The following is a 24,142-nucleotide window of genomic DNA, read 5'->3' on the forward strand; positions in this document are numbered from 1 at the left end:
GCGAATACATGTGTGAGTGTGTATGTGTGGTGTCCTGTGATCGACCTGGGTCCCATCCAGGGTGTATTCCCACCTCACACGTCGCCGCCAGCATTCCCGGGATAACCTCCAGATCCACAGTGACCCTGACCAGGATAAAGCACTTACTGAAGATGAGCAAATGAATGAATGAAATGGATTTGCGTAATAGAGCTTTTTTTTTAAAGTCAGCATAACAATTTTTCCCTTAAAAAAACCTTCCTGCATTTTTAGAGCTTATAGTATTGATGTTTCATGATTGAATAGATAAAAAAAACAAAGTATAGTCATTACAATTTTTACTTTAAGGTTTTTAGTTCAAGTCCAGACCTGTTTCATATTAAAGATCCTCGGCTGGACCGTATGTAGACCCGCAGCGTAGAGCAGCATGTAGAGCAGTGTACTGCCGCCTCGTCCCCTGAGACTCTATCTAACCTATAAAACAGTCATGTATACTACAGTACTGGCCTTTAGCGCTGTAAATCACAGCCCACCCCTGGCCTTTACACTCGTGTACCGTAGCACTGCAATTGATCATGCAACGCCGCTGGTCATAATCCTCACTGGAACCAGAAACAAATATTCAGCACAGGTTAAAGCTAATCTGAAACAGCATGTCATTACTTATAGTGGCCATTAAATTGCCTGTTTTAGTGAATAGTAGGAAACACGCACGCGCATACACGCACACACAGAGGATTATACACTTGTAATGTATATATATATATATATATATATATACACTGGAGATCAAAATTAGAGAACAACTTATAAAAACTTGAATAATTTTGAAATAATACCATCTTCACTGCTCAACAGTTAAATGACATTTTATTGTGTCCATATCATGGTTCAACAACATTTTTTTCACAAAATGACTAAAGGCATTTCACAAAAAAAAATATTTTTCAGAAAACGCACTGATCAAAATTAGAGAACACACTGATCAAAATTAGAGAACACACTGATCAAAATTAGAGAACAACAATCTGGAACAAAAATCTGAAGGTTACAACAATCAGCAATTAGTAAGAAGTGTACAGGCCTCTGCTGTGAATGACTTCAGCACATCTGCGGCCACAGGATAGCACTAGTCTCTCACACTGCTCTGGTGTGATTTTGGTCCATTCTTCTTCCAGCCTCCTCCACAGTTCGGTGATTGTAGAGGGTTTCTTGACCATAACTTTGTCACCAAGGATTTTCCAGAGGTTCTCTATTGGGTTGAGATCAGGACTCTGGGCAGGCCATGCCATTAATTCAATGTTTTCACCTTCAAGGAAATTCTTTACCCGTTTTGCTGTGTGACATGGAGCATTGTCCTGCATAAAGACTGCAGGCTGATTGGGCGATGAACGCAAGTAAGGAACCATGTGCTGTTGAAGAAGGTTCTGATACACATTTGCATTCACTCGGCCATGTAGCTGTACAAGAGGCCCAACTCCCGCAGCAGAAAACATGCCCCAAACCATGACACTTCCTCCTCCACCTTTCACTGACTTCTTTACACACTTTGGGTTTAGTCTTTCTCCAATGTGTCGCCGAACATAATGCTTCCCATCAGACCCAAATAAATTAAATTTGCTTTCATCACTGAAGTGAACCCTGGACCAGTTCTCCTCTGTCCATACAACATGCTCCTCAGCAAAGCTCAGTCTAGCTTTTTGATTTTTTTTGCTAATGAGAGGTTTGGTCACTGCAGTGTGGGCCTTCAGTCCAAATGCTCTTAAACGGCGAGCCACTGTATGGCGAGACAGATCCTTACCATGTTCAGCACTGAACTGGCGAGCAATTCCACCTGCAGTATGGAAACGATTACCCATTGACATCCTTCGCAGTGACCTGTCCTCTCTTGCATTTGTCTTCCGTGGACGACCAGCCTTCTTGGGCGACTTGAATGAGTTTGTAGTTTTGTAAAGATTCAATATTCTTGAAATCACAGATTTGGAACGATCAACTTGTCTTGCTATGGCTGATAGGGTCATCCCTTTGGTTTTCATCTGAACAACCTGCTGCCGGAGGCTTTCAGTCACTTTAGAACGACCCACCATCTTGCAAAGTCAATGAAACTGGCAGTTAGAATGCCACTTAAATAGGGGTTGACTGATAATCAAGGAAATTAGCACCATGTGCTAGATTAGCACCATTAAGTGGGAGGCACCTGAAAGTGTTCTCTAATTTTGATCAGTGCATTTTTTGCAAAATGCAGGTTTTTTGTTGAAATGCGTTATCCATTTTGTGAAAAAGTGTTGTTGTAGCATGGTATAGACACAACAAAATGTCCTTAAACTGTTGAGCAGTGAAGATGGTATTATTTCAAAATTATTCAAGTTTTTATAAGTTGTTCTCTAATTTTGATCTCCAGTGTATATATATATATATATATATATATATATATATATATATATATATATATATATATATATATATATATATGTAACTACAAATATGTAATAAGAATAACCATAAATTCTGTAATCACAGAAAAAGAATGTTTTACACTTTCAGTTTAAAAAACCCAAAACCTATAGCATTTATTTATTAATTTAAAAATAGCCAGGACGAGCTTTCTGGTCCTAGAAAGTTTCATTACCCCTAATTTTTCTTTCTGGTTTTTCTCCATAATAAAGACACTTTTTTCCCTGACATTTCAACATGTTTAAACAAGTGGTCATGCCATAACTGTAATTTATTTTATAGACACAAGTGTTTTACTGGGAAATACGCCACTCGTATTTTTCATCCGAGCTCCATCCGGGACATGGAGAACCAAAACCGTGGCCTAAATCTCTATATGTCAGTTGTGAGGAAAGAGATGAATTGTTTTGATAAATTTGGAGACTTTTTGTTTGTGAATGTGTCGATATAATAAAAATAAAATCACACGTTGGCTTGAAGATATGAAGTTCATCTTCTCGTGTTGAAAAACTCGCATTTTTTGGACGAAATACATCGCGGATCTGAGTGACATATTTAAATAATATTAACTGGTGTTGAGTGGTATATCAGATATATTCCATTCAGCTAGCATGATACTAAACGAGTTGAAGACGAGTAGCTGAATGGAATATATCTGATATACCACAGAAAAATCCAGCTAATATTATTATCCATCCATCCATCATCTGTAGCCGCTTATCCTGTCCTACAGGGTCACAGGCAAGCTGGAGCCTATCCCAGCTGACTACGGGCGAAAGGCGGGGTACACCCTGGACAAGTCGCCAGGCCATCACAGGGCTGACACATAGACACAGACAACCATTCACACTCACATTCACACCTACGCTCAATTTAGAGTCACCAGTTAACCTAACCTGCATGTCTTTGGACGAAACCGGAGCACCCGGAGGAAACCCATGCAGACTCCACACAGAAAGGCCCTCATCAGCTGCTGGGCTTGAACCCGGACCTTCTTGCTGTGAGGCAACAGTACTAACCACTACACCACCGTGCCGCCCCAATATTATTATTATTATTGTTCATACACATTCCTTTTGGGTGTTCAACGCATCTTTCTCTTTCAAAATTCTCTCAAAATCTGCTGTGTTTAACAAAGCAAACCTGGCAGCCATGTTGGTTTACAAATTGTCCCAGTCGCTCGCTCGCTAGCGTGGAAGTTTTACGTCTCCGACGTGTGACGTCATGTTGTCTTGACAACCATGCAATATCGTAAACCATATTCGACACTCATTCTCCACTGGGTAGAGTGATGTAATACACGTAGGATAAGCGATATGCTAACAATGTTGCATGCTATCAAACCAAATGAATGGAACCCGCTAGAAGGGAACAGAATACATTTTTTATTCTTTCATAAAAGTGTCCTGTATGTATAATAATTCCTGATATTTCACTCTGATGATGCCACGCCCAGTGTTTTCACACTGACTAGATGTGCATTGTCAAAATGGCGAACCGGTTCACAATTAAAATTCTTTTGATTAACTTGCGTAAGTTTTTTTGTGGACATGTCCGTATAATATAAAGAATATTACACGGTGGCGTGAAGATATGAAGTTTATCTTCTTGTGTTGACAAATATATTACTCATACACTTTGCTCACTCGTGAAATATACATTCACCACTCAGAGTTGAACTTCATATCTTTGCGCAACCGTGTAATATCCTCTATGTGTCTGGAAATTAAAATTGGGGTAGATTTTCCGATTTCATGCTCATTCCTGGAAAAAAAAATTAATCAGGAAATCTGCGCTTACCATTATTCCCATATATGAATGTGTGCATTTATTTGGGTTTAGCAGGAAATCAGGAAAAATTCATTATTAACATGTATATGTTTTTGTACTTATTAGCACAGATATTGCTAATAAGCTACGTAACCTGATACGATTTCTGAGAGGATGTTTAAAGCAATAATCATAATTAACCCACTCCTAACTCTAGCTAACTGGCTAACATGAGTGAAAATTCTGAAAGGATAGCTAACTGATATTCATAAATTGTAATTATCTTCATTGTTAATTAGTTTAATCCGATGGAGTCTGACTAACACCAGGCAACTTGACAAGACTGAATAGATTTTTAAATAATATTTATAAATGTTCTTAAGCTTTCCTTCTAATGCTGGCCAGCTAGCTAGCTAACAAACCTCACACGATTTCTCTGAGATAATGTTTATCAATGTTCAGCTTCATTGCTAACTCAAGCTAGCTATCTAGCTAATATGAGCCAAACTGACAGAAATTTCTCAGAGGATTCATAAGAATATTTCAAAATATTTTTCAGGCTAAACTGAGGTAACCTGACAGGGGTTTTGCTAGTGCTGACTAGCTATCAGACTTTAACCTGATCAGATTCCTGAGAGGATCTTTAATAAATATTCAGAAATGTTATTCCTTTTTACTGCTAATGTAAGCTAGCTGGCTAAAGTACTCTAACCTGACAAGATTTCTGTGAGGAATTATAAATATACCGTACATAATCTTCACTGTAAAGCTAAATAAATATCTAAGATAAACAACCTGACAGGATTTCTGAAGTAATTCTGAATACTTTCTGACTGATACATGTTACTAACATCTACAGCGCTAGCTCGCTAGCTAGCTAGCTAGCTGGCTAACAGAAGTTTATCACAAGTCTTCATTGTTAACGTTAGCTCGCTAGCTCACAGAAAAAACAGTTTTTTGAGAGGATTTTAAAGTCATTGTTATTTAATTTTTTTTTCATTTGTTCGTTTAGAGTTTTAAGTGGTATTTGTAAAGTTGTTGGTTCTTCATTTTTATGCTAGCTGGATAACCCAAGCTAACTTGTCAGGATAAAAATGTAAACCTTGGTTTGTTAAGTGCTCTGCCTTGGAATTTCACTGTGTATTTTTTTTTTTAAATCAGATTTTAACTCGTGTGTGTGTTTTTTTTAATCATTTGTAGCGCCGGTGGTGACAGGAACAGGGCCAAACTTCTCTCTCGGAGAGCTACAGGGACACCTGGCTTACGATCTGAACCCTGCAGGCGTGACCATGAGGAGAACCCTTCCCAGCACCTCCTCTAGTGGGTCAGTATACACACGGAGCTTTATAAACTGTTCCATGAATTATTAATGCTAAGTAAGACTAGGGTGACCATTTCCATAACACCAAAAAGGAGGACATTATTTGGATGGGGGGTCTGGGGGCCCTCCCCCAGAAAATTTTGTATTTCTTAGATGCAATTTCCTGCATTCTAATCAATTTTAGGGTGAATAATGGCAAATCCCATCTGATTCATAGCCCTCGAATTTTTATGTAAACCACAGTGGCAAGATTGAGAATGGATTATTTTTATGCAAGTCACTCAGGTTTGGTGAAATCAACATCGCAATTTTGTAGGGTTAAAGATTATGATTGTGGGGAAAAAAAGAGTAAGGTCAAAGCATTCATAGTATTTATTATAATTCATGTATTAGCTCTTAATTGGCTAGAACACACATTATTTATATTTATTAAAGACATTATGGAGTTAACAAACCACTGAAATTAAACTTCAGGTGCTGAGTACCAAAAAGCACAACATTTGTAGATTCTCAAAGAACAAATAGGCAACATAACCAGCAACATTATAAAACGTTTTAAAGCATTCATAGTATTTATTATAATTCATGTATTAGCTCTTAATTGGCTAGAACACCATATTTGTATTTATTAAAAAAATTGTGGAGTAACAAACCACTGAAATTAAACTTAAGGTAGATATAGTAGATGTGCATTTGCACTGTCATCCATATCCTAACAAGTTAAGTTGTGAGCAGCTGGTCTACCGGACAGACTCGTGTTTCCAAGTCCCAGCCAGGGCCAGGGGGGCAGGGCCCTAGGCACGCGCCAGGAAGATCATCAAAGGATAGAGCGCAACGCGTTCTAGAACGCAACGCCTCGCGGTGCGGAGTTCGCATTGCATGCCAAAAAACATCGAGCCATATATAGACTCTTTATTGTAGATTACTAGTGTGCAGCACAGATCTGCAGTTTCCCTACAAAACGTTATTCTAGAACTCTGCTCTTCCAGTCTGGCAAGTCGATATTATATAATTCCGCTCATCGTCTCTAAAAGGAGGACAAATGTGCGTCCGGCTGCGCCGGACACCGGACAAGACATTGAAAAGACGGACGGTCCGGCCTAAAGCCGGACGTCTGGCCACCCTAAGTAAGACACTCATTTTGGTATCAGTATTGGTACCAATGAGTCCCTTAAAATGTATCATCTCATCTCATTATCTCTAGCCGCTTTATCCTGCTCTACAGGGTCGCAGGCAAGCTGGAGCCTATCCCAGCTGACTACGGGCGAAAGGCGGGGTACACCCTGGACAAGTCGCCAGGTCATCACAGGGCCCCTTAAAATGTATACTAATCAATATTAAAGCGAGGGTAGGTAATTTTAGGGAAACCAGCAACCACCAGTATGCTAGATTTTGATAGTATCCACCAGAAAAATCCCACTCCCTCCATTCAGCCCTCCTTCGAAAACCACTCCTCTAAAACACATGAACGCGCACTGCCTGACTACTGCTGGAGGACGAGTCCACAAGACAGAGAAAGGGTGTTGAGGGAGGACCGTAGTGCATCATTGTTATATCCAACTACCTCATATCTCATTCAGATGTAAGAAGACACAGAACATTATCATAATGAATGTAAATAACGGACATGGCTATTGTTAGTACTCATACCTATCGATTTACTCACTAGCTTTAGCAACGTCTGTAACATGTCTGCCTCGCCGTGTGGAGACAGGTAGACAGATAGGCCGGCCATCCAGTCATTTCATTCCCAGAGCATTTGATTTATTCATTGCTGTCAGGATGCAAAGAGAATTTCAAGAAATATAACAAAAAAAGCTTCTAAAAAATTACCTACTCTAGCGTTAAGTTGGCCAAGCTTCATTTTCCGAATGTGTTCCGAAGTCCATCATGGGTGAATTTTAGTTAAAAGCAAAACAGGGAAAAGAATGAGAGGTCAGAGGTGAACTCCTGATCAATAACTATTTAGTTGCTGATGTGATACGTATTGTAAAGTATTAGAATACACCATGTATTGTAATCTGATATTATAATATATTATATGGACCTGAATGTTTTACTGGGAAATACGCCACTCGTATTTTTCATCTGAGCTCCATCCGGGACATGGAGAACCAAAACCGTGGCCCAAATCTCTATATGTCAGTTGTGAGGAAAGAGATGAATTGTTTTGATAAATTTGTAGACTTTTTGTTTGTGAATGTGTCAATATAATAAAAAGAAAATCACAGGTTGGCTTGAAGATATGAAGTTTATCTTCTCGTGTTGAAAAACTCGCATTTTTCATACGGAATACATCGCGGATCTGAATGACATATTTAAATAATACTGGCTGGCTTTTTTTTGTGGTATATCAGATATATTCCATTCAGCTAGCATGATACTGAACAAGTCGAAGACGAGTAGCTGAATGGAATATATCTGATATACCACGAAAAAAGCCAGGCAATATTATTATTATTATTATTATTATTATTATTATTATTATTATATGTTCCTATCGGCTGTTCAACGCATCTTTCTCTTTCAAAATTCTCTCAAAATCTTCTGTATTTAACGAAGCAAACCTGGCGGCCATGTTGGTTTACAAATTGTCCCAGTCGCTTGCTAGTGTGGAAGTTTTACACCGCCGACGTATGACGTCATGTTGTCTTGACAACCATGCAATATCATAAACCATATTCAACGCTCATTCTCCATTGGGTAGAGTGACGTAATACACGTAGGAAAAGCGATATGCTAACAATATTGCATGCTATCAAACCAAATGAATGAAACTTGCTAGAAGGGAACAGAACACATTTTTATTCCATCGAAAAAGTGACCTGTATGTATAATAATTCCTTATTTTTCACTCCGATGACGTCACTCTCAGTGTTTTTCCGCTGACTAGATGCGTGTTGTCAAAATGGTGAACCGATTCGAAAATAAAATTCTTTTGATTAACTTGTTTTTTTTTTTGTGTGTGTGTGTGTGTATGTGTCCATATAATATAAAGAACATTACACGGTGGTGCGAAGATATGAAGTTTATCTTCGCTTTGCTCACTCGTGATATATATATTCACCACTCATAGATAAACTTCATATCTTTGCGCGGCCATGTAATATCCTCTGTATATCAGGAGTTTAAAAATTAAATAGAATAAGCTAATCTTGCTTCCAGTTTCCTTTTGAGAGGCCAGTAGACGTAAAGTTTGTTCAGCTTGAGTTTGTTGATGAAATTTATTTATTAATTGTGTCGATTTATCATTGAATTGATTTCCTAGCCATTTGAAAGTTTCGTTTTAAATCACGGCCGTTTGAAGCACCGCCCTGCACCAATAACTTTTCAAAGCAGCTCCTGCAGTAATTCATGTGCTCGTGAGCGTTGTTCCAGTTATTGTGCATAATCCATCACAGCCTCCATATTCTGTGGATGGTCCATATTCTAGCTCTTTTTAGTTAATGTAGCTATTACATGGCTGTGTGTTGAAGTTCACATATTGATATTACAACACTGTTGAGGGCTTGATTCTGATTGGTCAGAAGATGGATGGCACTTAACCCTCAGCTGATCTTTCATGTGCTAATTTTTTGGATCGGCCAAATGAGGAAATGTAAACGTCTTTTTGATTGATACAGAAGTGTAGAGAAGGATCAGTGCAGAAACCGTGTGTGTGTGTGTGTTTGAGAACTCTGATGACAGCAGTCCTCTGGGCTCTGTGATTTATCGCTTCTCCTTCACTGTCCCTACTATCTTTGATGAATGCTCTTTTTTTTCAATAAACACACTGCCAAGTTCAAACCAAGTAAACTTTTTGCTGAGTTGCAGCTATCCAGTAGTCAGTATCTGTGTGTCAGTGTGTGTTGCTTTACTGTACCTTGTGATGAATTTGCATCGATTGGGTTCAGCTAACACTCAGCTCTGTTGTTTTGGTCCATCTTTGCTAATCACTTTCTGTGTTTGTCTCATGCAGGAGTAAGAGGCAGAAATCCAGCTCTGTCGAGGGTGACATCGACACCAGCCCCGGCGGCGAATACTACACCTCACCCAACTCTCCCGCGAGCAGCTCCCGAAACTGGCAGGACGAGATCGAAGGAGGTTAGCGTCATGCAGTAAAGAGGATTTTTCCTCAAACAGATTTCACATGAGCGCTACATAGGACACATGGACACTAAAGTCTTTGTACTTTACATTTGTCATGCCATTCACTTATATTATCAACATTACACACTATATGGCCAAAAGTTTGTGGACACCTAACCATTATACCTGTATAGAGGCTTTGCACTGTCACGTGACCCCCATAGCAACGGTTACTATGCCGCCATGACGGGGGCACGTTTGTAGTGCTTCATTCAGACGAGTTAGTTGTTTAATTCTTCATCTCTCTCTCTCTCTCTCTCTCTCTCTCTCTCTATATATATATATATATATATATATATATATATATATATATAAGTGCTAATATATATTTAATCGCGATTAATGTCGCGACTGTCATAGTTAACTCGTGATTAATCGCAATTTAATCGCACATGAAAAACCATTGTAATTCTCTTATCAGCATAAAAAAGTGAATGGGCTTGCTTTGTACCAATGTTTTTTTTATTGCAAAGCATAACACGTCTTGACACAGCCACTGCAAAGTGAAACCAAAGCCGAGCACCGGGGCTAGCAAAAGAACCATGAGTGAAGTGATCTACTGCTTGAGTTAGTCTACAACTGTAATCAGAGAGACAGGTTACACAGTGACGGTAGGCTTGACATGCTTGATTATAATATAAAGTACACTATATTATTAACTTTAAGTTGTTCGTTGATAAATATTGCATTGAATCTGATCTTTACTGTTTCAGCTCACTTAACACATTTTGTACTTTTACACTTTCTGCCTGTTGATGCGTTGCGCTATCCAATCAGAGGCGGCCAAAGTTTCATATTACAGGAAGGATTTCTGGGATAGCATTGAGTTTACAGTTCAGAGGGATCTGGCTTCTTTAGACGCTGTCTTCTTAAAACTGAATAAATATTTAAAAAGAGCCAAATGAGCCAGTCTTTTGAACGGCTCTTTTCAAAGAATGGATCACAAAGATGCGGATCCCATCAAAGAGCCATAAATCCCATCTCTACTAGTGCGCCCTGCCCACGCTGGTTCTTTGGGGGGAGGGCAGAGGACTCTGGTTGTGCGGGGCGTGGCATTACAGTCTAGCTGCTATCGTTTTTCTAAGCAAAGTCTCTGTTCCAAGTTCCTGGCAGTTTCAAAAGCTTATGAAAAACCTACATCATGTCACAGAGCGTTAATCTCGCGATAAAAAAATTATCGCCGTAAAAATTGAGTCAAGTTAACGCGTTAATAACGCGACATTTTTGACAGCACTAATATATATATATATATATATATATATATATATATATATATATATATATATAAGCTTTTTGGACCAATCAGGATTGATAATTTAAAGTGCTGTGGTTTAAGTGCTATTATTCTAGCCACATTCACTGGATATGAGCAATCATGCATTCTGATTGGCTACTCTACTACTAGGATATCAACTCATATACCTTGAGTAGAGAAAAACAAAATGGTGGCGCACATCAAGTATTTAAAAGAAACAGAAATAGCTAAAAGAATATAGTTATTTTTTCCCTCTAGTATCTCCTGTTCAACACTCCAGCCCAGTCGGTGGCAGTAATGCACCTTTAATTTGGTTTGCCAACTGCCAAAAAAAGAAGAAAAACAAAATGGCAGCGCGTGTTGCTCAACCAACCGAGGAAGAAATAAAAACTCGACTCGAAAACAAAACCCCAAAAAATACAACAAAAAAGCAACAAAATAATACATGAAATGAAAGTATTTGATGGTAAGCATATCTTTTTTATTTTTCAAGAATTATTATTATTATTATTATTATTATTATTATTGCATTTTTCACAAATTGCTCCTGTCATTTCGCTGGTTTGTTTACATTCTAAGCAGAAATGATTTTGTCAGACGTTTTGTATAAAGCTTTTATTTATCGAATTTGCAAAAAAATAAAAATGCTGTTTCTCAAAATCCAGTGAATGTGAATAGAATAAAACAGTTATTCCTCTCAATCTTGTCGCACATGACTTATAGACAACTCAGTGCTACGTACCTCGTCGGCTATCAGCTCATGTACGGCTTGATTTCGTGGAATAACTGTTATGCGGTATGTAGAGAAGAGAGCTCTATTATTAATCATAATAACCGTATAATAAACAAATCCTAAATTTGTTTCCAGAATCTTCATGTGAAAAGTGAAGGTGTGAAAGAAGAAAATATGAAATGAAATATTTATAACGGAGCCCATGAATGAACGATTGTGAATTGATTATATAAACGAGTTAAACATGATGTATTTATCTACATTTAAAAACGCCAACTGAGCCTCAGGGCTCTGATTCACAACATGAAAATCTTGTGTGTGTGTGTGTGTGTGTGTGTGTGTGTGTGTGTGTGTGTGTGTGTGTGTAAATTGCAGTGTAAGCAGAGCTGAAACACCTGGGCAGGGCAAACCTGGCTGCAGTGAAACTAGGTCACATGGTGGTTATATAAACCATACTGTGAGCTGCTTTAGGAGTGTGTGTATATGTGTGTGTGTATATGTGTGTGTGTGCGCTTTCTTACATGTGGTTATAATATCGTTGTGGTGGTTGTAACATAATGTTTGCAGTGTAATCAGAGTCATGTTTAGGTTCTTGACGTTTTTGCCGGTGACGAATATAAAACCTGTTCCTGTGTTTAGTTTCCATCGGTGGTGCTGACACACAAAGAATGACAACGTCGACAGTTTCATATTCTTTTGAACGGAATAGTTTGGGGATTGATCACCACCAATGACCAATGTCTTCTTGTAGAAGCTTTTTTTTTAAAAACATATTTATAAAAACATATAATGTGAGTTTTGGTTTTAATTCTAGATCCAGCTTAGATTTGGCAATTTTTTTTGTTGTTGTTTAAATTGCGGGCGGCACGGTGGTGTAGTGGTTAGCGCTGTCGCCTCACAGCAAGAAGGTCCTGGGTTCGAGCCCCGGGGCCGGCGAGGGCCTTTCTGTGTGGAGTTTGCATGTTCTCCCCGTGTCCGCGTGGGTTTCCTCCGGGTGCTCCGGTTTCCCCCACAGTCCAAAGACATGCAGGTTAGGTTAACTGGTGACTCTAAATTGACCGTAGGTGTGAATGTGAGTGTGAATGGTTGTCTGTGTCTATGTGTCAGCCCTGTGATGACCTGGCGACTTGTCCAGGGTGTACCCCGCCTTTCGCCCGTAGTCAGCTGGGATAGGCTCCAGCTTGCCTGCGACCCTGTAGAAGGATAAAGCGGCTAGAGATAATGTGATGTGATGTGTTTAAATTGCAGATAGTCGGAGCTGCAGCTTCACCTGGAAAATGTTTACCTCCTGTAGATATTTAAGCAAATTTGGTGCATTTACGGGGCGGCACGGTGGTGTAGTGGTTAGCGCTGTCGCCTCACAGCAAGAAGGTCCTGGGTTCGAGCCCCGGGGCCGGCGAGGGCCTTTCTGTGTGGAGTTTGCATGTTCTCCCCGTGTCCGCGTGGGTTTCCTCCGGGTGCTCCGGTTTCCCCCACAGTCCAAAGACATGCAGGTTAGGTTAACTGGTGACTCTAAATTGAGCGTAGGTGTGAATGTGAGTGTGAATGGTTGTCTGTGTCTATGTGTCAGCCCTGTGATGACCTGGCGATTCGTCCAGGGTGTACCCCGCCTTTCGCCCGTAGTCAGCTGGGATAGGCTCCAGCTTGCCTGCGACCCTGTAGAAGGATAAAGCGGCTAGAGATAATGAGATGAGATGAGATGGTGCATTTACACTGTAAACCCAAATAAGTTGAGTTTACTTAAAAAAATTGAGGAAAGTGGTTGCCTTAAAAAAAAATAAGTAATTATTAATGATTGAATTGAGTACCTTAAACTTACAATCTTCTGGTAAGTTTAAGGTACTCAATTCAATCATTAATAATTACTTATTTTTTTTAAGGCGACCACTTTCCTCAATTTTTTTAAGTAAACTCAACTTATTCGGGTTTACAGTGTAGAGATGAGTTACACACACATTACTTACTTAATAACGAAACTTCAAACTCGAAACTCCAGGCTTAAGCACTATTTAGAAGTTCTGCGAGAGTTACGCATACAGGATAAAGTTTGTCTAAAACAGAGGATTTTCTCATTTGTTCTGAATTTACAACTTTTTTTTGTAGAATAGCAGCTTGAGAAAGCAGGTAACTACAACATTTTTGTTTGAAAATGGCTTGAAATGTATGTTTTGGCTGTAAATACACTCAAAAACACCATACACTGATATATGAGGCCAACATTCAATACATAAACGTGACACTATTTAATCATTAATTAGTTATATATAATGCAATAACTTTAATGTTAAAGGAAAAGGCAACTTTTGTACAAAATCACCACAAATAGATAGATAAATATATAAAGTAATCGATCATGGAATTTATAGAGAAAGAACAGACCGCATAACAGTATCTTTTAACTTTTAATAATATGGGCTTGCGCTGAGCTCAGCGAAGATGCGTTCCGCCATATTGATCCACTGCGTGACGTCATGCGGCCCACCACTGAAAAGAACTCTTCAGTGCTTCATGGTAATAAGGTAAAAAACCAGTACAATCGCTTCTTCAAAGTTTCACCAAATGGTTTTATTTATGCAACTTAAAGCTCATAATACTGTAGAACTTTGGTTGAGTAAAAACACGGAGCAAAAACATGGCTGAATCCTGAATGACTCCTATTTGGATTTGTCCTACCAAGCCTACTGCGCATGCGTGAGGCGGCTCGGCTCGGTTTTCCCTTTCGGGCGCTCTCGTTTTCTGTTAGAATTTGGTAAAGAAAAAAATAAATAAATATTATTTACCAGCTTACCGGGTCCATGAACATAAATCTGACAGCTGACAAGGTCGGGATATAAACGAATCGAATACAAGCCACCCGCCGGGACTCCTAATCACAGTGATCTGTTTGTAAACACTGTTTTCATGGGCCCAGTGACGTCACAGATCACAGGGAGGCGCATTAACGAAAGATTCTGATTGGTTTATAGTTGCCCACAATCTCAAAATGGCTGACTCCTCCAACTTTGACTCCTCTGTGTCAATTCATGATTTCAAAGTTAAAAATATTTTTTCATGTTCGATATATAATGGAAATAATTAACGGAATTGATTACATACATGTTTTTCTCCTATTACACACCTGGTTTTGTACAAAAGTTGCCTTTTCCTTTAATGAAAAGTATTGTTTGTTTGTTTGTTTGTTTGTTTGTTAAGGAGTCCATCAGTGAAAACGCATCTTAAACTAAGGACTAAAACATTTACAGATAAAATTATTCATGAATCGACTAAAAGTTCGATGTAAAGTGAAGCAGATGAGAGCTTGGTCAGCTTATCCTTCAATCCGAGGGCACGTTTTCTTTCCAAAAGAGCGCAAATTAACAGAAATTAACAGAAACATTGACATTCTTTTATAAATTTGACTGTGGAAGCGTTTGCTATCATGCCAGAAAAAAAAAACGGATCAGTCTCACATTATAACGTGAAAAGTTTATTGTTATAACGAGATGTTTGTCACGTAAAAGCAAGATATTTTCACGCTTTTATTTTTTATTTTATTATTACCTCGCCCACTACGGAGTAAGCGGGACGAGGTATTGTTTTCAGTCGGGTTTCTTTGTTTTTTTGTTAGCAACATTACGGGAAAACAGCTGGATCAATCTTCATGAAACTTTCAGGATAGATGGGCATTGATCCCGAATAGAACCGCCAACATTTTGAGGGTCATCCGGTCAAGGTCACAGTGACCAGAAAGGTAAAAATTATAAAAAATAAAATAAAAAATGCTCTGAGCTCAGATTGCAGGAGCGCTGCCTTGGAAGGACTCCTCCCACAAACACGCTGATTGGATCACTACCTGCATACACTGTGCTGTCATTGGATGGTTTCTTGGTTCGTTTACATACGCAAAGGAAGGGGTTTTTGCCTACACCCACTTTTAAACCCCATTGATAAAAACTTCCCCGCTCTGTTCATTTATTATTATTATTATTATTAGTCAAGTCAAGTTTATTTGTATAGCGCTTTTAACAATAAACATTGTCGCAAAGCAGCTTTACAGAATTTTAATGAGCTAATTTTATCCCTAATCTATCCCCAATGAGCAAGCCTGTGGCGACGGTGGCAAGGAAAAACTCCCTCAGACGACATGAGGAAGAAACCTCGAGAGGAACCAGACTCAAAAGGGAACCCATCCTCATTTGGGCAACAACAGACAAATGACTATAACATTAACAGTTTTAACATGAAGTCAGTTTCGTTGATGTTATAAACTCTTCATTGATGGAAACTTGAGTGCAAAACTGTTCATGACGACTGCAGTCCTAAAGTTAGCAAGTCAACTGTAGTCCTCAGCTATAAAAGCATTACTGTAAGAGTCCAGAGCGTCTTCCAGGTGTGACTTTCAACTATCTTCATGGGGCCGTCCTCAACAGGAGCGATGTGATAAGACTCCAACCAGACACAGGGCACCAGGATGGATCAGGCAGGTCCGAGGGGCAGAAGAGGCCAGCATCTCAATCCCAGGACCGACATGTAACTCAGAGGGACAGATTGGGGGGGGGGGGGGAACATAGGTTGTTAGGTATGCCCTAAAAATGACACAAGTATTAAGTCTGTGTGGTAGGCTCGCAGAGACGAGAGTCTTGACATCAGGCATAATACACAACAATGGCATGTTAATATGGTTAAAAAACATCATGACCTGCTCTGGCTGGATTATTATTACCTCACCCGCTACGGACTAGACCAAAGAAATGGCTTTCAGACATGTTTATGCTTATTACAGAGGGAAAGTGCGTTCCACTGAGCTCTAGCGCCGGGCTATTTCCAGGAAACAAGAGTTTTGGTCATGGTGACAGCATGCGTATGTCAGCCTCGGTTCGAAGGTTTCAGTTTCAAAAACTGTAAGCGGTAAGAGTAGAATAATATAAAGCACAGACACTTGGTATATTTTACTTCTGTGATTTTTAAATTGTTCATTTTTGGATTACGCTTCATTTTTGTGGCTACTGCCTTATAGAGTAAATATATATGCTATATTTACTGTATGGACATGGGATCAGAAAGCTATTTTATTTATAAGCAGTAGCTACATGTATCCATAGGGGACCTACGATATTTGTTTGGCAATATCTTCCTTCATATTCGTCATAAGTGCTACCGGGCGAGATTTGTTTTGCCTGGCAACACTTGTTTTTATTTTATTTCTTTTTATAACAATATACTGTTTGTCTTATAAGGACGTGAATCATCCAATTTTATCATAATGTGATAACTTATATTATTAAAACATGAAACATTTCCCGTTATAAGGAGACAAGTTGGTCTTTGGTGGAAGTAGAACTTAATCGAATCACGTAAATGATTCGATTTATTCCTCAGTTTATCTGTTCTCCACAAACTGTTTCCTCATTCAGACATGAGTTTCATCTTTGAGCCTAACAATATCAATGATCACGTGATAACATGAATTGTTTAGTGTTATAGCAATAAGTTATCATGTTATAGCTAGATAAATAGGATACAGTTACAACAAGAGAAGTTTTTATGTCGTAATGACGTAAAAATATCTCGCTAAAATGTGATGTTGATGCGTATTTCTAAATAAAATTAAATAGTGAATTAAATGTGTGATAAACCTGGCGACATCCTGTGTAAACGTTACGATTTCAGGATGTCACGTAGCATTTTGTGGTTTTATAAAGTTGTGCGAACAAATTAATTATTGTTACTGTGTGTGTGTGTGTGTGTGTGTGTGTGTGTGTGTGTGTGTGTGTATACAAAATGTTGAATACTGTGCAGCGATGTTTATACACGATGGTAAGTGAAATAATAACTGAAGTGGTGATGATCCTTGTAGTTTTCCAGAGAGGACACTTTATATCGTACTCACATTTCAACCACATATGAAGCTCCGCTGCAAATCAAACGTGTCTTGTATCTGTTTCAAATCCTGTTTTTATTGTGCAACAACAGAGTACATATTCTGCTTCAAAAGAGACACATATTTTCTTTTAAAAATCATTTACAACCTCATCATACGGTCAGTGATTTCCGGAGAGGACATTTTTGACGGACAAAGGATTCTGTCAGAGGGAATTAGTTTACAAAAAATTTAACTTCCACTTAAATATCTTTCTATTGTGAATAAAAGTACTGTATACATCCCGAAGTAAAATTGAGTTAGTGGTAAAAATTGTAAGCAATTCTGAATTTAACCAGTAAAATCTAAGCGTAATAATTAAAATAGAGTTAAAGGAGAACTGAAGTCATTTTTAAACTTGCTTTATTTCTTAATTAACGTGTTATTCAATTACGTGTTCGGTTTTAGTAACCTTATATCGTGACTCATATTGGCAACTAATTGCGATTAAATATTATACTTATCGGCCTATTCGGTTTTTAGCCATGTTGAATTTAGTTCATTCGGTCCACGGCAGGCGTCGCTTATCTGCGCGATCTTCACGAGACTTGTGCGAGACTTCGAAACGTCAAGTGTCAGCCAGGTGTCAGTGCCGCCATTTTGAAAACTGTTTTCCAAACGAAGTATTGCACAAAAACGAGTTTAAATGGCGATTACTGCCTACTTTTTTCAAACTTTCCTGATTGCTATCAAAACAAACAAAACTTCCGGCTTGATTACGTCAGCATTCGAAAGAGGGCGCGCGCGTCTTTTGACAGCGTTGGCAGGTGTCGGTCACTTTGATTTCCGCTGTACGTTTTACTTCCGTCCTACGATGTCTCGTACAGGTCTCAACGAATCTCGTTTACGGCCGTTGCTCTGACATATGGACTGATATATTACAGAGCATATTTCAAACACTCATAACTTGCTATAGCAGCGACAAAATAGCGATCAAAAATGCATTCCGATATTTAACAAAATGAGAGAAACAGAATTTTGATAATAAAAAATTTGCCTTCAGTTCTCCTTTAACCTCCTAGGGCTTAGCGGTCACATGCGTGGACAGCACTTTATGGAAATTCGGAACAAGAATCCACATATGTGGACATACTTTTTCTCTAAAAGTACATCTTATCAAAAGATGATGCTTAGTTTTTATTCTAATCAGGTTCTAATAAGCCCAAATAGCTAAGAGAAATAAAAAATGCATGTAAAAAAAACAGCTTGGGCCTTAGGAGGTTAAATGAAATGACCACAAGGTCAAAACTGAGCCGCATTTGACTGTTAAACATATTTATCAGAACTTACAAGAGAAATTACTGCTGTAGGTCGGGCTGGTGTGGGTGTGTCCCTGGAAAATAAGGTCGAAGAAACTCCAGCATATACAACATACACTCACCGGCCACTTTAATAGGAACTTATTGTTGATTCTAAAACTCCTGTTCTTGGGTGCAGGACTGAACCCAGTGTGGTCTTTTGCTGGTGCATGCTGAGATGCTTTTCTGCTCACCACGGATGTAAAGAGTTGCTATGAGTTACTATATCTCTCTTTCCTGGCAGCTCGAACCAATCTGGCTGTTTTCCTCTGACCTTTCTTATCAACAAGGCATTTGTTTCCACCCACAGAACCGTCGCTCACTCACTCACTCGATGTTTTTTGCACCATTCTGTCTGTGTAAACTCTAGAGATTGGGGTTTGTGTGTGAAAACCCCAGGAGATCAGCAGTTTCTGAAATACTCAAACCGATGCCCATGCCTCATTTGGCTCAAACCAACACCCATGCCTCAGAGAATCCATAATTTCAACCGGAGCCTCTGAGCGCATGGTATATTTGATTAATATTCAATAAATATGTTAACGTTTTAAAGTTAGCTTGTTTGATTGTCCTTTGAATTGAATGCTTTCAAGCTAACTCAAAAACAAGCAGCCTGTAAACGGTGAACCTATTGAGGTATTTCACCTGACGTCACAGGGTCACGTGACGCCCCGGTGTCCGCCATTTTGGACGGCAAGCTAGCTAATGTCAACATCATAGTACCTAGTATGTTGCTGTAGCAACGTTTACGTTAAGTCATTTGGATGACTGTTAAAACCTTTCAGTCTCAAGTTTTTCCTTTACTGTATTTACTAGTTTACTGAGCCGGCCAGCCCCGGAGCGCTAGCTAGCCCCGGCCAGCCCCGGAGCGCTAGCTAGCCCCGGCCAGCCCCGGAGCGCTAGCTAGCCCCGGCCAGCCCCGGAGCGCTAGCTAGCCCCGGCCAGCCCCGGAGCGCTAGCTAGCCCCGGCCAGCCCTGGAGCGCGCTCAGTAAACTAGTAAATACAGTAAAGGAAAAACTTATAACGGGCCATGTCTCAACAGACTAAGAAGTTATTTCAATGACATTTAATAACATTTTGTTTATCCTGAGGACCGAAAGTAAATGAAAATGTGAACAAACCTTAGCTGTCAGTGAACAATCCTGGTGGAAGCAGGTAAACGTCGTTCTCTAAGCCTGCTAACCTCAATTTTTGCAAATACCTCTCCCTCTGCTCGCCCTGTAAATGCCCTACGTCGCTGGATAGTGAAGGTGTTTTCTGCATCTCGCTCTTTTTTCTTTTATGTTTTTCATTTGTCGCCTTCCTCGCATTCAAACTGATTCGAGCTGTGCCGTCCAAAATGGCAGCATCACATGACTTGGTCACGTGAGTGAAATACCTCAATACCGTGTGTGTTCTGATAGTGGAAGGTTCAGGATTAAAAAGGCGCCAATTAACAGCCGTAATGTAATGTTTAGAGGGCAATCGTAAAATGTACTTTACAGCTGAAGGTGTCCTTGGCTTGGCTGCAAACGTTTTTTAGTGGTAAGTGATTAGCATGACTTTAGCATTCAGGACCTGCTTTGGGATCAGGACTCGATGAGACATCCTGCATGAGCGATCCCGCCCACTTCATCACTTCCTGTCTAGACAGGTCCAACGAGGTTTTCTTTAACATGCCTCCTTGGCTGATTGCTTTGGGACAAAGGGAGAGTGAGAGAAGAGAAGTTGAGCAGACTGAGCAGCACCTGGACGTACACATGTCTCTGTGTTTAACTTTATAAACATCTGTGTTAGTGAGGAGCATTCAGAATTCAGTAGTGATGTCAGGAAGTCTGGAAACTTCTTTTTGCATTAACGCACAATATGTTCAGTGTGGAGTTTTGTATCAGTCGTTAGCTTGGTATCAGAGCTGCGAGGTTAAATGTTGCTAAAAAGTAAGGAAAGCTTTCAGCTACCAGTTGAGCCACACAAGACAAACTTTGTGGCAAAATGCGTTGTTTCGCTGCATGACAGCTTTTGTGCGTACGCAGTTTATGCACATCAAACAAAATGCAAATTAAATATGTACTATCGTATCATGTCAGTCAACCATACAACTCTGCCTTCAAACTTTAAGCCACGCCTCCTGAGTCTGAAAAGTGATTCAGGCTTTGATGATCATTCTGCAGCTCTGTGACCATGTGTTGTCGAGTTTTATAAACTAGAGCAGCGGCTACAATTATCGACACCTTAACGATCTTTTGGCCGTTGCAAAAGTAGAAAAGACTTTCAGTACGTAAACTGTGCATGAATAATTACTCAAACTTCCACTGGAAAAAAAAATGAGTTGATTCCCGATGACTTAGCGTATCAGATCATGTGACACCGTTCCACAATTATCGACACCTTTGTCCACAGTTATCGACATTCAGATGATTTCTTTAAAGATATTTTTTGGGCTTTTTTCACCTTTATTATTGGATAGGACAGTGTAGAGACAGGAAATGAGCGGGAGAGAGAGACGGGGAGGGATCGGGAAATGACCTCGGACCGGAATCAAACCCGGGTCCCTGGATTTTATGGTATGGCACCTTATCCACCTGAGCCACGACGCCCCCCAGATGATTATTTCTAAAAAAAAAAATAATCGGTATGTGGTATTAAGTTAACAAAACATAGTTTTTATTTAAAATTTGTTTTACATAGACTTATATTTAGTACAAAATATCTTTTATAGAAATACAGTACCTTGCAAAAGTATTCATCCCCCTTGGTGTTTGTCCTGTTTTGTTGCATCACAAGCTGGAATTAAAATGGATTTTTGGAGGGATCAAATCACCATTTGATTTACACAACATGCCTACCACTTTAAAGGTTTATTTCAAAGGCTTGGTAATGTTAGACGCAGGGTATAGAGCATATACTTTGCAAAGTCTGTGTGTTACTAAGAGTCCTTATGTTTTTATGTATGCGCTGTGTTTGCGCTCAAATCAGGAACAGGTGCATGGTAAGTAGTCCTAATGGCGCCGCACACTCCTGTTGTTCTATTCAGGTTGATTTTGTGCCGCTTTTAGGCAGCGCTTAAATATCTATATTAATAAAGGTCAGATCAATCAGTTTGTATTAAAATGACTTATAGTGTATTATTTTATCTGATGACTATGTATGCGTTATAAAGACACTCCTACATCTCTGGCTGATCCAAGATATCCAATGGATTATGATTACTATAGTCGTCTTCCTGCACGTCACTTGCGACATAAATCTTGTTCTGTCTGAATAGGACTTTAGATGCAGCACCTAAGATGGATGGATCTGAATATGGATAATATGCAAATGTGGACACAGAGTGTAATTATGCGGCAATATTTATATTATTTGTGTCCTGTATATTTTTGCGTCCACTTCTTGCCTCCAGTCTCACACACACTGCTGGAAGTCCACAGGGACACACAGTTATCCCATACACACTGCAGTTCTCTGCAGCATCATAAAAACAAATGGGCTTTTTTTTACACACTGCGCCACCCTGTGGTCAGTACTGAGACCACATCTAGTACACATTGGGCAGTAAAGCTGACCTCATTCTTTCTCTCTCTCTCTCTCTCTCTCTCTCTCTCTCTCTCTCACCTTCATGGTGTGTCTGTCAGGTATCTCCCCGGTGAAGAAGACTGAGATGGACAGTCCGTCTCCTCAGGAGAGTTCTCCACGCCTTGGCAGCTTCACACAACACCACAGACCTGTCATCGCAGTGCACAGCGGTGAGACATATGGACACACATGTACACACACAGAAGGCAATAAAAGGTTAACAGCAAATCCCAGATGCAGCTCAGAACATCTGTAGACAAGCAGGTGCTTAAGTTGCACCATTGGCCTTGGCAGGTGCGTCATACAACAGGAACTTCATCTTGATTCTCTGGAAAGGAATGGAGTGAGGAATTCAACTAGGAAAACTTTAGGTCCCCGAATACAGTCAGCCATCAGGAAGTGGTCTCATATCAGGGAAAAAAAGCAAAGAATGTTAATTATTAAGTAATAGTTGCACTAGTGTTGTAGTCGAGTCACTAAACCTCGAGTCCGAGTCCAGTCTCGAGTCCCCAGTGTTCAAGTCCGAGTCATTAAAGAAGATTTCGAGTCGAGTCCGAGAACAAGACTCCACCCGCACCATTTGCCTTTATGTGAAAGCGTCTCTGCTGCTGTGTCGGACTAACCTTCCTGCTCGACTGCCCCATTTTAGTTAACAGGCTACAGATAAAAAGCTTGTTCATCGCTCAGCAAGCCCCGCCCACTATCAGCAGGGCAAATAACATGAGAGAGGGTTAACACTGCTAGTTTATCACTCAGCAGGCAAGCCCCGCCCACTATCAACAGAGCAATGAACATAGCGTGTCACTTCCTTCTCTGGGTAGAGTCGTACCAAATGACAATTGAAGTTCGAGGTCGTCCCCGTCATCTCCTCGATAGTTCTTCTACATATGGAATACACAGCAGTGCATTTTTTCCCACTGCACGAGAAGTCTGTATAAGCAAAGCGGACAATCCTAGCGGTGTTCTGTCCAGGCATTTTAACGCCGTTAACGTTAGTTTGTTCCTGAACATGACGTATGAACAGGTGAATGTGCATTCTCTTGCACGAAATTAGTATAAAATCTCATCGCATCTCATTATCTCTAGCCGCTTTATCCTGTTCTACAGGGTCGCAGGCAAGCTGGAGCCTATCCCAGCTGACTACGGGTGAAAGGCGGGGTACACCCTGGACAAGTCGCCAGGTCATCACAGGGCTGACACATAGACACAGACAACCATTCACATTCACACCTACGCTCAATTTAGAGTCACCAGTTAACCTAACCTGCATGTCTTTGGACTGTGGGGGAAACCGGAGCACCCGGAGGAAACCCACGCGGACAACATGCAAACTCCGTACAGAAAGGCCCTCACCGGCCACGGGGCTCGAACCCAGACCTTCTTGCTGTGAGGCGACAGTGCTAACCACTACACCACCGTGCTGCCTAGTACAAAATTAATGTAGGTATAAATATAAATATATTATGCCAAATTATTATGGCATGTTACAAAAAATAAAGAAAAAATCAAAGTCCTCGTCTCCATTTTACGAGCCCGAATGCAGTTGATGCACGAGTCCGAGTCCAAGTCATCAGTGCTCAAGTCCAAGTCAAGTCACGAGTCCTTAAAATTAGAACACAAGTCCGACTCGAGTATTACAAGCCTGACTTGCTGCAAACGTTCTCTCATCATGCAATGTTCTTAACGTCACTTTTCACTCGCTCACTTTCTTACAGTTACACAGAATCAAACTACCAAGTTAGCTCATGTTCG

General features: G+C 39.9%; 1 protein-coding gene across 7 annotated transcripts in view; it reads left to right on the top strand.

Annotated features, from left to right (window-relative positions):
- nfic (nuclear factor I/C) overlaps positions 1–24,142 on the top strand; it is a 335,473-nt gene that overhangs the window by 196,332 nt on the left and 114,999 nt on the right. For all 7 annotated transcript variants that reach the window (XM_060932489.1, XM_060932491.1, XM_060932488.1 and 4 more), the window contains exons 5-7: positions 5,404–5,527; positions 9,483–9,607; positions 22,450–22,560. In XM_060932489.1, coding sequence (XP_060788472.1) covers positions 5,404–5,527; positions 9,483–9,607; positions 22,450–22,560 — 360 coding nt within the window. The remainder of the gene's footprint in view (positions 1–5,403; positions 5,528–9,482; positions 9,608–22,449; positions 22,561–24,142) is intronic.

This window comes from Neoarius graeffei, chromosome 10 (assembly GCF_027579695.1).
Source record: "Neoarius graeffei isolate fNeoGra1 chromosome 10, fNeoGra1.pri, whole genome shotgun sequence".
In the NCBI taxonomy this organism is placed as follows: Eukaryota; Metazoa; Chordata; class Actinopteri; order Siluriformes; family Ariidae; genus Neoarius; species Neoarius graeffei.